General features: G+C 30.2%; 1 protein-coding gene across 2 annotated transcripts in view; it reads right to left on the bottom strand.

The window, feature by feature from the left end:
• Positions 1-14,286, bottom strand: part of LOC118180321 (S1 RNA-binding domain-containing protein 1-like) — a 155,332-nt gene that overhangs the window by 109,747 nt on the left and 31,299 nt on the right. Inside the window, exons 3-5 of one of the 2 annotated variants that reach the window (XM_085821568.1) lie at positions 10,520-10,618; positions 9,391-9,477; positions 7,471-7,557 (exon numbers count right to left, since the gene is read on the bottom strand). In XM_085821568.1, coding sequence (XP_085677694.1) covers positions 7,471-7,557; positions 9,391-9,477; positions 10,520-10,618 — 273 coding nt within the window. The remainder of the gene's footprint in view (positions 1-7,470; positions 7,558-9,390; positions 9,478-10,519; positions 10,619-14,286) is intronic. The other variant, XM_085821573.1, reaches the window with a different exon arrangement.

Raw genomic sequence — 14,286 nt, 5'->3', positions numbered from 1 at the left:
ATATGTTTTCAATTATTCCAAAGCATGTTATAACGATTGGATCTTGCTTAGCTGCAGTGACTCCTACTAAATTTAATGAGTGGTTATCACAATTTACAAATAATGCTTTATTATTTTTTTCCATAATTCTTTGTTGAACGCCAGATATGTGACCTGACATCACGGCAGCATTATCATAACATTGTAATCTACAATTCGTTAATGAAATCTGATCGGAATTTAATTTTTCTAAAATTGTATTTTCAATTAAGGCTGCATCTTTAGCATATATTTCAATAAATCTTAAAAAGATTCTTTGATGGAAACGTTTCTGTTGGTAAAATCAATATCTACATACCTAATGACTTGCGACATTTGTTCTCGATGAGTAATATCAGGAGTCGAATCAAATAAAAGTCCGTAATATTTATTTCTTTTGATGCCACTTATTAATTAATTTCAAACTATGGATGACAAAAGATGAATAAATTCATTTTAGATTTGTGGTGATAAGTATGAGACAGTTCTTGGCATTTCTATGACATTTTTTAGATGAGTAGCTAGCAGTGGATCAAGCTGAGCTACAAGTTTAAGTAAAGATAATAAGTTTCCAACATTTGTACCGTCTTGAAGCGTGAATTTCAACGTGACCACGTAGAGGAAGAATTCGTATAATCATATACTTCATATAAGCTAATATCCGTTGCAATATGTTTCGCCACCGTTCTTTTTCAGACTGTATATTTGCTTCTAATGATTATTCCCATTTTATTAATTAATCTTCTTTCTGCTTCTTTCCACATTGTAAACGATTTTTAATGAATTTGACTTCTTTCATGGCTAATCAATTTATCTTTTTTTCTCCATTTATTAAAACCAGATGCTGTTGCAAAAGGTGATTGTGTACCGGAGTTTGATGTGACAAACAGTAAACAACAAATCAGTACGCTGCATTATTTTTTGGTGAATATAATAACCAAGATCAGTTTATTTTAGTTCCTTCTTCATTACCGATTCGTCGAAAAAAACCAAGATTTTGACATTAAACGATTAGTTGATGTTGCTCTTGCATTTCGACTGGATTCGTTTTGAAATACGCGGCATCCACGAACAATTATTTCAGCACGAAGATGGTTCGATATTATTGGAAGATTATTAGAGAATTTTAAATAAGCAACATCTTTGAACTCCAGAAAGTCCGGAATTGCAGTGAGCGTTTATGTTGCATTTTCTGTACTTATTAGTAATGGGTATGGATTTGGGACTTCTGATGTACTTGGGCCCCCAACTTCATCATCTTGAGAGTATTTTATTTGTTGTGATGTGTTATCGCATAAACGTTTAGCAGCAATAGAAATACAATTTGAATCTGATTTTAGTTCTTCATCCTTTTTAACTTCTGGTTTTTCTTTTTGCGATTTGTTTATTAAATATAATTCCATTCTTATTCTGGAGTTCTGAGCTTCTTTTTCTTGCTCTAGTTTTCTTTTCCGATTCTGATAACCGCTAAGTTTTTTCCTTGGCATTGACATGGTCTAAATAAAAAATAATTTGTGACAGTTGTGGAAAGAGAAGTTATTGAAGAAATAAAAAGTCATTAAAAGCAATTACATACAATTAAAAATGGAAAATCTCTGCAACTATTAGTGATAGGTAGGGCTGGATTTAAACTTCATGAGGTCCTAAGCTATTTGAAAACTGGGGCTCTTTATAAGTCTGTTATGCTATATTTTAAATTTTGGGGGGATCTAAACTATAGCTTGTGTAGCTTATACATAAATCCTGCACTGGTGATAGGGAAATGGGAGTTGCATTTTTGTATAAAGCTTGTAGGATTCTCCACTGCGTAATTCTAAGTTAACGTTGAAAGTGAAGAATCTTAAGAACTGATAAACGAATAATCGCTTGAGTTTGCGTGACAGGAAAGAACAACATAGAAGGGTAAAATAATCCTTTATTATTCAAATAAGATTTAACAGAACTTCATCTTGAAGTTGTACAATAAAGCCGACACTTGGTCGTGAACTTAAGAAACTAAGAATTAAACTAAACTAATCTTAACTAAAGAGATATAGCCGAAGCTATTAAGATTTTAATTTAGTTGGTCCCTTAACGCTAATTGACTGCGAAGTTATCAAGGGCCTAAAGTACGGCCGAGCGTAACTATAGCTTAAGAAAGAGTAGCCGAAAAAGCTGGATGCGTACTAACCAGAATCTTGGTATCTCTCTCTCTCAGACAGTAAAACTTTGCGGTTATATACCGGTCTTCCTCATTAGTATTCAGACGTGATTCTAAAACTATTCTGACCGGAAGTGCTAAGTTGAAGTTAAGAAGCGATAGGAAAGGAAGTTTAACTCAAAATTTAACTATTAATAAAATTAACATAATCCTTACAAGCTAGCTACTGCAGAAATTTGGGGGCTCTAGACTTGAAATAGAAATTCCTCTAAGCCTTTTTGACGCTGTGTGCGGCCATGGTTCACCCATTGCTGCCAACTTCGTCTAATAGTGGCATCGCTCCTGCTCAAATGTGAAGCTATTCGCCCGGCTTCTTTGCGCCCGACTACATGACCTCTCCCAAATTCTGACATCTGTGCATATCATTCGCTCACCTGTATGCGAGCATAGTTACTGTCTGCCAGAGTACACAGAATGAAATTCGTCAAGAGTTTATAACCTGGAATCGTAATTTATCCTCTTAAATATCCTGTCAATTGAGCAGATCAGATGCGCTGTAGCGACAACCGTTCATTCATTGGCAGCCAAAATGTAAAATTTTGCATTTTCCGTTGAAACCTGTATGCATATCAATTTGTGTCCAATTTGCTTTATATCTTCTCGGTGCGTTGGTTTTTTTGTCTAAGAGTGTAGTTCAAGGTCGAAGAACGTTTATCATTTTAAAATAAAAAGCGGAAGCTATACATGCATTTTGTTTAAAAAAATAAAAACATATCTCTATTTTAAAAGAAAAAAGTGGTCAGAAAAAACGTTTTGTATATGGAGATATTTGATTGATGTACTGCGAGCATAAACATTTATTACACCTTTTATAAGACAAATCAAGAAAATAAATGATTAATTATATAACAATAATTATTAATTTTAAATACATTTTCCAGAAATCGATCAAAATATAAACTGACATTTTTCGTAAAATCTTGTTTGGAGACAATTTGGATCATACACCCCCTTCCCCCCTTTGAAACATTTTCTACACTCTCCAGATATTAGCCCATAAAACAAAACCATTGAATGCCTGAACGAAAGCAGTGCCTAGAACCATAGACTACATAATCAAGCAAAAGGTGATAAAAATTTAGGAGATTATACTACAGGAACATATACTTATGAATGTGAATTACCATGAACATCATAATTTCTTTATGGTTCTTTTAGTTTGGGAAAAAGTCAAATGACCTCAGGTCTGGAGAATATAATATAGGATATTGAAGTCCTTTTAATTGATGACACACTATCATATTTAAAACTAGGATATTCACTGATGTGTTAGGTTTAATGATTAATGCAACCAACTTCAATATCACCAGAGGAGCATGTTCAAATCCTGGAGAAGGCATAGGTGTTTTGTTATCATCTATAACCCTTTCTAATTTACTATTGATTGCCTCTTCTGGTCCATTCTGGGCAACATCCTCAGTGTGAAGACAATCAAATGAAAAATGGATTTAGCCATTCTCAATAATGATTAACAAGCGTCTGGGCAATGCAAAAAAAATTTTTAAATGTACTAAAAAAAGGTAATAATTATGCACATTAAAAAAATTAAATGTAATAATTACCCTAGATAATGGGTATGCTTTTATTTAATTCTATTGTTTTCTGTGTAAGCAAAATGAAATTTCAGAAAATCTTCAAAGCGCTACTCCGTATTAGTAATGGGGGTGTTGAGAAACCACAAAGTAATATACTTTAGCCATCATAACCATTTCAATAATTGTTCTGAGAATCCAAGGAATCTGAGCCAATTATCCTGGCAGCCCAAAGGCAATCAGTCAATAAACTATCATTTAATTTATATTCTATACCAAAATTCTATCCAACAAAACTAAAAAATAACACCCAGAAAGCCTTTTCATGCAACAGAACAAATATGAGCTTTTAAAGCACTAGAATCTTATCATCATAAGGGCACTAGAATCTTATCATCATACTCTTGACAAACCAGCATCTTTCGGATGTGTGGAGGAAATTTCTCAATAAAACAGGAGATTATGATGAAGAGATGCAAACTTAAAATGCACTTTTTTTTCATTATGGCAGCTACCATGAAGAAAATCGTCAGACAGAAATTGTGTGGTATGAACCAAAATGCCGAAAAGGAAAAACTAGGAAATAACAAAAACATTAAAAAAAAATTAGTTAAATGTTTTTTAAAAAAATGACATCCATATATTTTCCCAGCATAGGGTTCCTCCTTTCTTTCTTTCCTGTAATTTCTAGTAGCCATTTATCTGCTATTGCATTTAGTATGATTTCAAACAGATTCCCATTTTCTATGCCACATTAATCTGTTAGGCATGACTCAATGTGATGCCAAGCTGTGCATAGTATTCGTTCAAGAAAAAAGGCATTTTACCTCATAACAGAATATGTGAAAGTACCTCATAACAGAATCATGAAATATACCTCATAACAGAATCATGAAATATACCTCCATATCAATGATTAAAGCATATGAAAATGCAACATTAAAAGTGCAGAAGGAGGGAAGGCATTCATACTGAAAACTGGTTCTGTGATTTTCAGCTTCCAATTCTAAAATCATTATGATTTACTTACTTTTGGGCACAGTTTTTATCAATAGATAATACAGGGTGGCGCAGGGAAATGGAAATTTTGAATGTTACAGTTGGCAGCATCGTAGAGCCTGCAGTTGTTCGAAACTTTGCACATTTGTTGTGAGTGCATTGCCATTTAGTAATCATGGATCATTGGACTGGTGCGGAACATGCAGTAGCTGTGAAAGGAACGTGCAGTAGCGAGAGATCCCCTGATCTTAGTGCGTGTGACTTCTTCCTGTGGGGATATATTAAAGGCAAGGTGTACCGTACACGTCCTGAAACAATCCATGAACTGAAGGAGAACATTGAAAAAGAAATCACTGCCATTTCCCAAGATTTGCTACACGGTGCATTCCAGAGTTTTCATAACAGGCTATTAGAGTGTGAACACCGAATGGGAGCACATCTTTCCGATATCATCTTTAAAAAGTAAAGAGACACTTTGGGACATTTTGATTGTAAAAACATAAATGGCATGCTGAATACATGCACTTTCATTAATAAATTACTAGTTTTGTGAATTTATTTGTGGAAATGACATTATTTCAAAATTCCCCGTTTCCCTGCGCTACCCTGTATTATCATGTATTTTATGTTAATTAATGAATTTTTATGATTTTGATTTGATTTAATCTCTCCTTTTGTTAGCCCTCACTGTGATGCATATTTGATTTATGCTTATTTAAAGCAAGGGTTTTGGAATATTTTAGACATACAGCTTTTGGAAGCGACATTTGCACCCGGCTTAGCAAGTTAATACTCTAGCATTAGCTAATTGCTATCCAAAGTTAAATTGTGCTATTAAAGCTAGAACCAAATTAATTAGGCCAAATTTTTTTAGTCTGGCTACAATGCTTTTTAAATTGGAAATTCACCTTCATGTTATTTTACTGCCTGTGAGTGGCAGGGTTTTGACTGTACACACAAGTGGTGTCTTCTGTTTAAATTCAAGTTTAATAAAAACGTTTATTTAAAACTTTGTCATAGTAACATAGATGGAGTGATAACTCACTTGACATTTTAACAGAATCATCAAGGATAATTTAGTTAATATTACACAATTAAGGCCCTACAATATAAGAAAAAGTTAATAATATGTAAAACAACAGTTGATTAGAATAGCTGTACAAGTGCATGAAGTGCTAAGTACGATTAGCTTCAGTCGACAATCAACTCTGATGATTAATTGCAGAGTAGGTAATTTTCTTTTACAGTGGCTGCTATAATACAAAAGCATTTCTTAAATAAGAATTCTGTCACCTACAAACATTTCCTACTAGTTTATAACCAAATTTTACATAAAATCTAATGACTAGAAATTTAACAATTAAATAATATGCATTATAGATAATATAATATAAGAATTAAATACACCAGTAAACAACCATAACAGGTACTTGGCCTCTGTACCAGTAATTCTGTTAATTCTATCACACATCAATTCTGTTCTATAACAAATTTATCTCTGAGTGATTTCTGTGCAAAATATAACAATTTTAGTATGCTCATAAATACTGATAAAATGTTGCTTGCTTTTACATATTTAAAACTACTTCCAAAATGTAATCTTCTAGAAGTTTTAATTCATATTGTATTACATTTTTTAATTTAGATTTCATATATATTATTCATTGTGCCAAAGCCAAAAAAAAAAAAAAAAAAAAAGACTTAAAATTACAGATGGTCAGAAACAGGTATAAAAACAAAATAATTCCAAAAATATTGTATTCACATTTTTATTAATCTATGGACACAGTTCCCATCCCAGGACCATGCGGATAATATATATTTCCGTGTACAAGACAAGAATTTTTAAAAGTTTCTTTAAAGCCAAATTATAGCAGTCCGCATATATACAGATCCACTACCTTGCATATTTTTCCATTAGCTGGGTGCAAAAAAATTAATTTAAATGAAGCGAGTTGTTTGTTTTATGAAAATAAGTTGTTTTATTTTCAAATCTATTTATAATGATGGTTTGTTGCATCATCACCAAATGAAAGATCTGTTAGCAAAATCTGCACCCAGATTTCTCCACTTTCTAACTTGTTTTTAATTTATGGAAAAATTACATACTTTTTTTAGAATGTTCACCAAACACGATCATCTGCAGTTTGAAATTTTCCACACAAAGCTTTTTCTTCCCATTCGTCTTTCAGACAAAAAATAAAATGACACAAAAATAAGAATAGCACAGATACCACAGATTGTATATAAGACAACAAATTAATGGAATAAATGAGCTAGATTCCACTAGAGTTAAAACTATTGACACTGGCATCTGGCACTTCATAGCGATTTGATTGCAAAATATACTACACTTGCCCTGCTTGTTAACATTTTCAACATCATGGCAACATGTTTGAGCATTACAAGAATATTTTTTTTTCACTTTATAAACAGGTTTCAAATTTTGGGTAAAAATTTTAAGAAAAAATGCACTTTCGATTTATATTTGGAAATATATTCTAAGAAAAATTAATGGATCTATAGTTTTAACGATATTTCAAATAAAAAAACGAAAAAAAAAAAAATAATAATAAAGGTCAATAAAAGTTAAGATTAAAACTTTATTTTTAATTTATATGTTCTGAAAATTAATTCAAACTATTGATTTTATGTATTAATAAATTACATAATTTGCTAGCAAACGTGAAAAAATATAAATCATAAATTCTATATACATACTCTTGTAAACGACTGTTGCTGACATGTTTTTAATACAGTATCACATGAAGACTGTCCAGTAGAAGGTGGATTACTGGCACCAGTTTCCTGAAATAATTACTGCATATTAATTTTTTTCTCAAAGTTAATTATACTAACATATAAAACATTCATTAGAATGTGACATATTAACCAGACTTCTGATATCAGAAAAAAACATAAATGCTGTTTCAGAAACTTGAATAATTAGATATACTTTATTTGTATTCTGAATACATACACATAATTAATTTGTTTAACTGTTTGAATTAAATCTTGATAGCTTCTTGATTGTTTTTAATACCTTGAATAAGATATATTGTTTTTAACATATAAAATCTTGTCCATGTAAATAAAATCAGGAGATACAATCGTGGTTCAGAAAATGATGAACAAGATGGTAATTCTCAAATTTTTTGTATTTACATACATTATGGTGAATACTGAATATTACAAGGGCTTAACAGAGTAAATGATGAATGTAACTGAAGTGTTGTTTGATAATTGCGTACTTGTCTTCTGCAGTAGCCTTGATGAGATCTTTCTGGTACGTTTTTTCATTTACGGAAAAGAAACAGTTACAATCGTGGTTCAGAAAATGACGAACAAGATGGTAATTCTCAAATTTTTTGTATCTACATACATTATGGTGAATACTGAATATTACAAGGGCTTAACAGAGTAAATGATGAATGTAACTGAAGTGTTGTTTGAGAATTGCGTACTTGTCTTCTGCAGTGGCCTTGATGAGATCTTTCTGGTACGTTTTTGCATTTACGGAAAAGAAACAGTTACTGAACTGCGCAAACTGATTTGTGAGAAACAAGTGGTTAACTATTTACTGATTTTGCAGAATTGCAATGTGTCAGTATAGTGGTTTCTCATTGTAAAATATTGATTATGCTTACTATTTTTGAAAAAAATCATAAATTTTTAAGTATTTAGTTAATTATAATATACTATTTTATAACCAATTCGTTAAAAAAATAACATGCACACTCGAAAGTTTACAAACTTTTTCAGGTGGCCATAGTTCAGCAACTGCTATTAATAATGCCTCAAATACTTTATCACAGTGGTGACTAAACATGAACTCTGCAAGACAGGACCATATAGAACATATAAATGCATATTATGACCATTTTTACAAATTCCTGCTTTTGGTAAAATAACTTTTTCTTGTAAAAAACTACAGCCTCCTTTTCAGTTGATGGTATATTGAAAATAACAAGCATTATAAAACCACTATAATTTAAAAGTAAAAAATTTCACCAGCCAGAGAAATGTGAGCTAAGAGCAAGCATGGAAAACTATTAAACTGCTATATTTAAAACGCGAAAATTTTCATTAGCCAAGCAAACTTATATGAATAACAAGCTTGAAAAAAAGATTGTTACATTTTTAAAAAGCAGTGATAGAAGAAACCTGTATGTGGAGATTAGTAACCATAAATATTTTCTCCAATGCAGAAGTGCACCAAATCAACAATCTCACCAAGACTGCTATAGAAGACAAGTACTAAAAATTGCCTGACATGTAGGCAGAAATTTCCATCTTAGATAGCTTCTATTATGGGAATTTCTATAAAATATGATGAATTACATTATTACGGCCTCATCCATCTTATTCATGACTTACCACACAATTTCTGGCTCAGAATAAAAAGTAAACATTTCGAAATGATTCAGGACACTGAAATAACCATCACAATGAAATTTAAAGAAACTCATAAAGGAGGACTTCCGGAATTTCTTCAGAAAATGACAGGAATAGTTAGGTATTTTTTTTTTTTTTTTTTTAACTATACATCATATTCTTTACTCCACTTCATAAGACCAAAACAGATCCATGAAATTTTGTCATTAGATAAGTAAACAGTAATTAACATTAAAATAGCTTTACCTCCTTTTCTTCAGTTTTGGAAATTCTGACATCTTCATTTGGTGATACAAATGGCTGCAAATCTGAACTAACACAATCACCTTCATTCTGAAGGAAAGGGAAAATATTAATTATCATAGACTTCGAATGGATATCACTTTCTCCTTCCACATTAAAATTAAAACGAACCACAATAATAAAATTGATAATAAAAGTAATAAGTAAAATTAATTCAAATAAATCTTTTAAAGTACAGGAAGGTTTAATTTCTTTTCCATAACATTTTATATTTAATTATACTATCTTATTGACTCTTACATTTCTAAGAAACACAAACTCCCTTCCAAGTAGCTTAAAATTACAAAAGTGCACATAAAATTTAATAGTAAATTTATTAATTAATATTGTTGTACATTTTTGTAAACATTTATTTAGAATTTGATTTTCATATATTTCTGTATTGTTACATGTTTCTGTTTACTTATTCATTTACTTATTTAATTACTTTGTGCATTTTGTAGCAATTTTAGGTTTATTTACTTCGTGCATTATACTTGAGATCTTTTAACTGAAAGATTAATTGAAATTCAAATTACAAGGACAGTCCAAATATAATGGCGTAAAATCACACATTTGGGTAAAAATCATGTTTCTGATTCTTGGTGACAAATTTTTCCACCAAATTAGCAAATCTGGCAATTTACTGCCAACTTGATGATATTCTGGAAGTTTCCAAAAATACGATTCTGATACTGAATCAGAAGGAAAAACTGAATTACATATGCACTGATAAACAAGTACTATTTCAGTTGGTAAATGAAATTCGTTTATAATAAAAACATTTTTCAGATTTATTTTTGCAATTTATTTTTACTAATCAATACATATGCACTGATAAACAAGTACTATTTCAGTTGGTAAATGAAATTCGTTTATAATAAAAACATTTTTCAGATTTATTTTTGCAATTTATTTTTACTAATCAATCTTTTTGAAAATCAACATAGTTTCCTATTTAGTCCTGAAATTCAGGGGATCATTTTATAATCAAAGTCATGTTAAAATCTAAGAAACAGTCTAAAAAAAGTACAGGATGGAATAAATTCAAAGAATAAAAAATAAAAGTAATTAATCTAAGCATAAGTATCACCTTTTCAATGCTTTTTTGCACTTTAACCTTTTTTCTTCCTTTTTTACTCTGTGGTAATGTTCGTTTAGCCTTTAAATTTGAATTCTCTGAACTCTCCTGCTAAGAGACAATGTCTAAATTACATTTAAAAGACAACACTTGAGACATTTATTACAGTTTTTCACAGACAGATAAACTTAAATACAGCACATTTTTAATCTCAGCAATATTAGCATCAAAATTATATTAATCAAAATTATATTAATTTTGATCTAATATTGCAAAATTAATATAATTTTGATGGAATACACATATTAAATTTTAATTAATTAGCACATTTACTAACCTTAAAAAATAGACGTAAGCTTCAGGTCAAATATAACACTTTGGATTTCAATTTTATCAAAACTTCTTATAAGAACTAGATGATTTTTACACTTTTTCTGCTATAGTTCAAGAATAATTTTTTTTTATTTCAGTTCCTTTTAAGACAGAGAATAATGGATTCGCTAATATTTTAGTTTCACACAATTCATTAATTGCTTCTCGCTTTTTTAATTGCTGGATAAGATACCACAAACAGAACTCATACAAATTTTTAACTTTTTATTTAAATTCAAGTCATTTAGAAAAAAGCATATAATTTTAGCCATATAAAAACCAGAAATATGTATAAAATTAATGAAATAGTACAGTCAAAAGTCGTTAATTCAGACACCCATAATCCGGAATGATCTATAATCCGGACCTCAAAGCTACAAACTTTCTGTGCATGCGTCGCGTTGACGCATGCTGCGAATATGCGTGTGTGCGTGTGCAAAATACATTTACGAATGCGCATTTAATGCATAACGGACGGTATAAGTACGCTAAAATTATCTAATTATCTATTTCAGTTAATGTTACAGATTGCGTTGTTCCTTAATCTTCGAATTGGATCTGGCTTATTATTTTTTGCAGACTGTTAGAGCAATTTCATAAAAGTAAGCTTGAACTTTCGATTATGTCAAATAGAATTTCTGATATATATTTACTAATATGTAACGGATCTACAAAGCGAAAGTATGTTTCGAAGTCCATTAAACAAAAAGTGGAATTGCTGCAAAAAATGGATAAAGGCATATCCTTTGTTTATCTAAACTTTAACGTTTGTTTACCTAAACTTTGTTTATCTTTAATGCTGCGGTGGCGCAATGAATTGGAAGTTGATCCGTGAGCACTATCCTTATCTTCAGGGCAGATGTTTTTATTTTATTTGGCTTATAATTCCTTACTAAATGTAGTATTTCATCTCGATGTACTCCTTTGATATGATTTAAATCAAATTTCTCGTCATTATAATTTGCTTCTGATAGCAAAGAAAGTGACAGAGGTTATTGAAAACGAAAAAATTTCGACTGACAAATTAGTCGGTAGACACAGCAATTATAGGACTTGAACAGCGGAACTTTGTAACTGAACAAGAAATTATGTCTGTTTATAGAATTAAAGAAAATGTATTATCACATAAATAACGAAGCAACTTAAACAACTTACATTGAAAGAAATGTTTAATAAAGTAAACAAATAAATATTAAGCTTTTTTTTTTTTTGTAAATTTTGATACCCTTTAGGTCATAATTGTTCTTTATTTCATAAATTACGGTTTCATATTTTTAATTTTATAATTTCTGCATGCCATCTTACCAGATTTAAACTGATGATCTATAATCCGGAAAAATCGATAATCCGGAATCGCCGAAGTCCCAAAGAGTCCGGATTAATGACTTTTGACTGTATTATGTTTAAACTAAAAGAAAAAAAAACTACTAATACATGAAAAAATCAATTTTCCTGCTAAACTCATTTAAACATTTTAGCTGTAGTTATACTGGAAAACTTAGTAACAATATACATCAAAAAGTTTGGGGGGGAGATAAAAAAGAGGGGAATGAAATTTTTCAGATTTTTTAAAATTTGGGTGCTTTTCTTTAACATTTTGCATGCTACCTTTAATTATTAAATATCATGTTCTTTGCACTTAAACCATAAAACTCAATTCAATAGCAATATCACAAAATAATTTAAAAAAAGAATATCTTTAAAATTTCCGCACAGTCTCGTGCACTGGAGATAAAAATGTTCTTTTTTTTTTTTTTTTTTTTGGCACATTGTTGCCATTGCTCACTTTGAAATAATTTAGTTTTTTAATCAAAAATTTGTTGAAGTGTTACAAAATATGAAATCGATAATAAAACAAATTTCGATTTCAACTTAAGGCTTCCACATGCCCATATTCTATGGAAGATTATGTTATTCAGAAATTGATTGCTACATTACTCAAAATTTGATGGCTTGAGGTACCATTGCTTTTTCACAATGCAAGAAACATTCATGCAGATTCTTAATTATTTAGTTTCTTTAAATATAATACATGATGATAATATTTTGTGGCAACAGTTTGAAAAGTGAATCAATGCAGAAAGAGAAACGATGCAAAATGCAATATTGAGACTAATGGTCCTTTGGGCTAAAAAAAAAAAAAAAAGATTGGAATTATTTTTTACAAGACATTTGAGAAATCTTTGAAACACACGGATTATCTGAACTTAATACTCTGAAATGCATAACTCATCATAAAACTCTTCTATGATTTTTAGACTATAAGTGGAGCAAATATGCTATAACTGATAAGCATTAGTGTTCTGATGTAAGTGTATAATGTCATAGAATTGTTCACATCTCTTTATTTATTGTGGCTAGCAAAGGATTAACATTTAAATCGGGTTCAATTGCTGAATCTCTTGAGAAACTCAGAAGATAAGAAGAACCACGTAAGAATTTTTCTCATTTAATTGAATTTTGATTTTCGTTTTATGGTGCCAAACCACCAAGCACTCAATTTTAATTGAAAATGGCACATAGTTAATTACAGAAGTTAAAGAAAAATATTTAAAAATGGCACATAGCGAATTACAGAAGTTAAAGAAAAATATTCAAACTTCTTTAACTAGTGAAAAAAATTAAGTGATATACTAAAGGGAGATAGTACTAATGACGATTTGGATGATCTCAAACACCAATTAATAGAGAAAGCTAATCAAATCTATCAGCTAGATTTTATCATAGAAAGCATTATAAATGATTTACAAATGCATGAAGTTGATGTTCTGAAAAGCCAAGAATACTGCAAAAAGACTGTGAGTTCCAAATCGAAAGAAGAAAGATACTTTAAACATAAAAATAAAATTAAAACTTATGCACACAGTGATTCCTCTGAAATTTCTGAAGAGATAACTACTAATTATCCTCATGTCAAATTGTCAAAATTAAAAATAAAGCCTTTTGATGGCAAATACTAAAACTGGCAATTATTTGGGGGACAATTTGAAGGTGCAATTTATGAAAATAAACAATTAACAAAAACTGATAAACTTCCCTATTTAAAATAATCCTTCTTAAAGGATTCTACACTAAAATGTATACAAGGATTATGATTAATGTAAAGTAATTAAGATTTAGATACTGAATTCTTTAAAGAATGTTTTGGTAAAGTAAAAATTATTTTATGTTCACATGCAAGCAAATTGTTAGGCTTAACTCCTGAGAAATTTTGTTCACCTCAAAAGAACTATGACACAATTACTATTCAGATTTGAAATACTGACACAACCAGAGAAGTGAACAATTAGAGTGGAATTCTTTTTCTAATTTTAGTAAAATTAATTCCTGAGGATATTGCATTGGAATACCATTGTTCTGCTAACACAGAAGAATGGTGGCATTTTTTTTTTTTAATTACTCCAGTT

The sequence above is a fragment of the Stegodyphus dumicola genome, chromosome 1 (genome assembly GCF_044657685.1).
Source record: "Stegodyphus dumicola isolate Sdum_Otavi_A_Nest chromosome 1, ASM4465768v1".
Classification (NCBI taxonomy): Eukaryota; Metazoa; Arthropoda; class Arachnida; order Araneae; family Eresidae; genus Stegodyphus; species Stegodyphus dumicola.
This window is presented reverse-complemented; position numbering and strand designations above follow the sequence as displayed.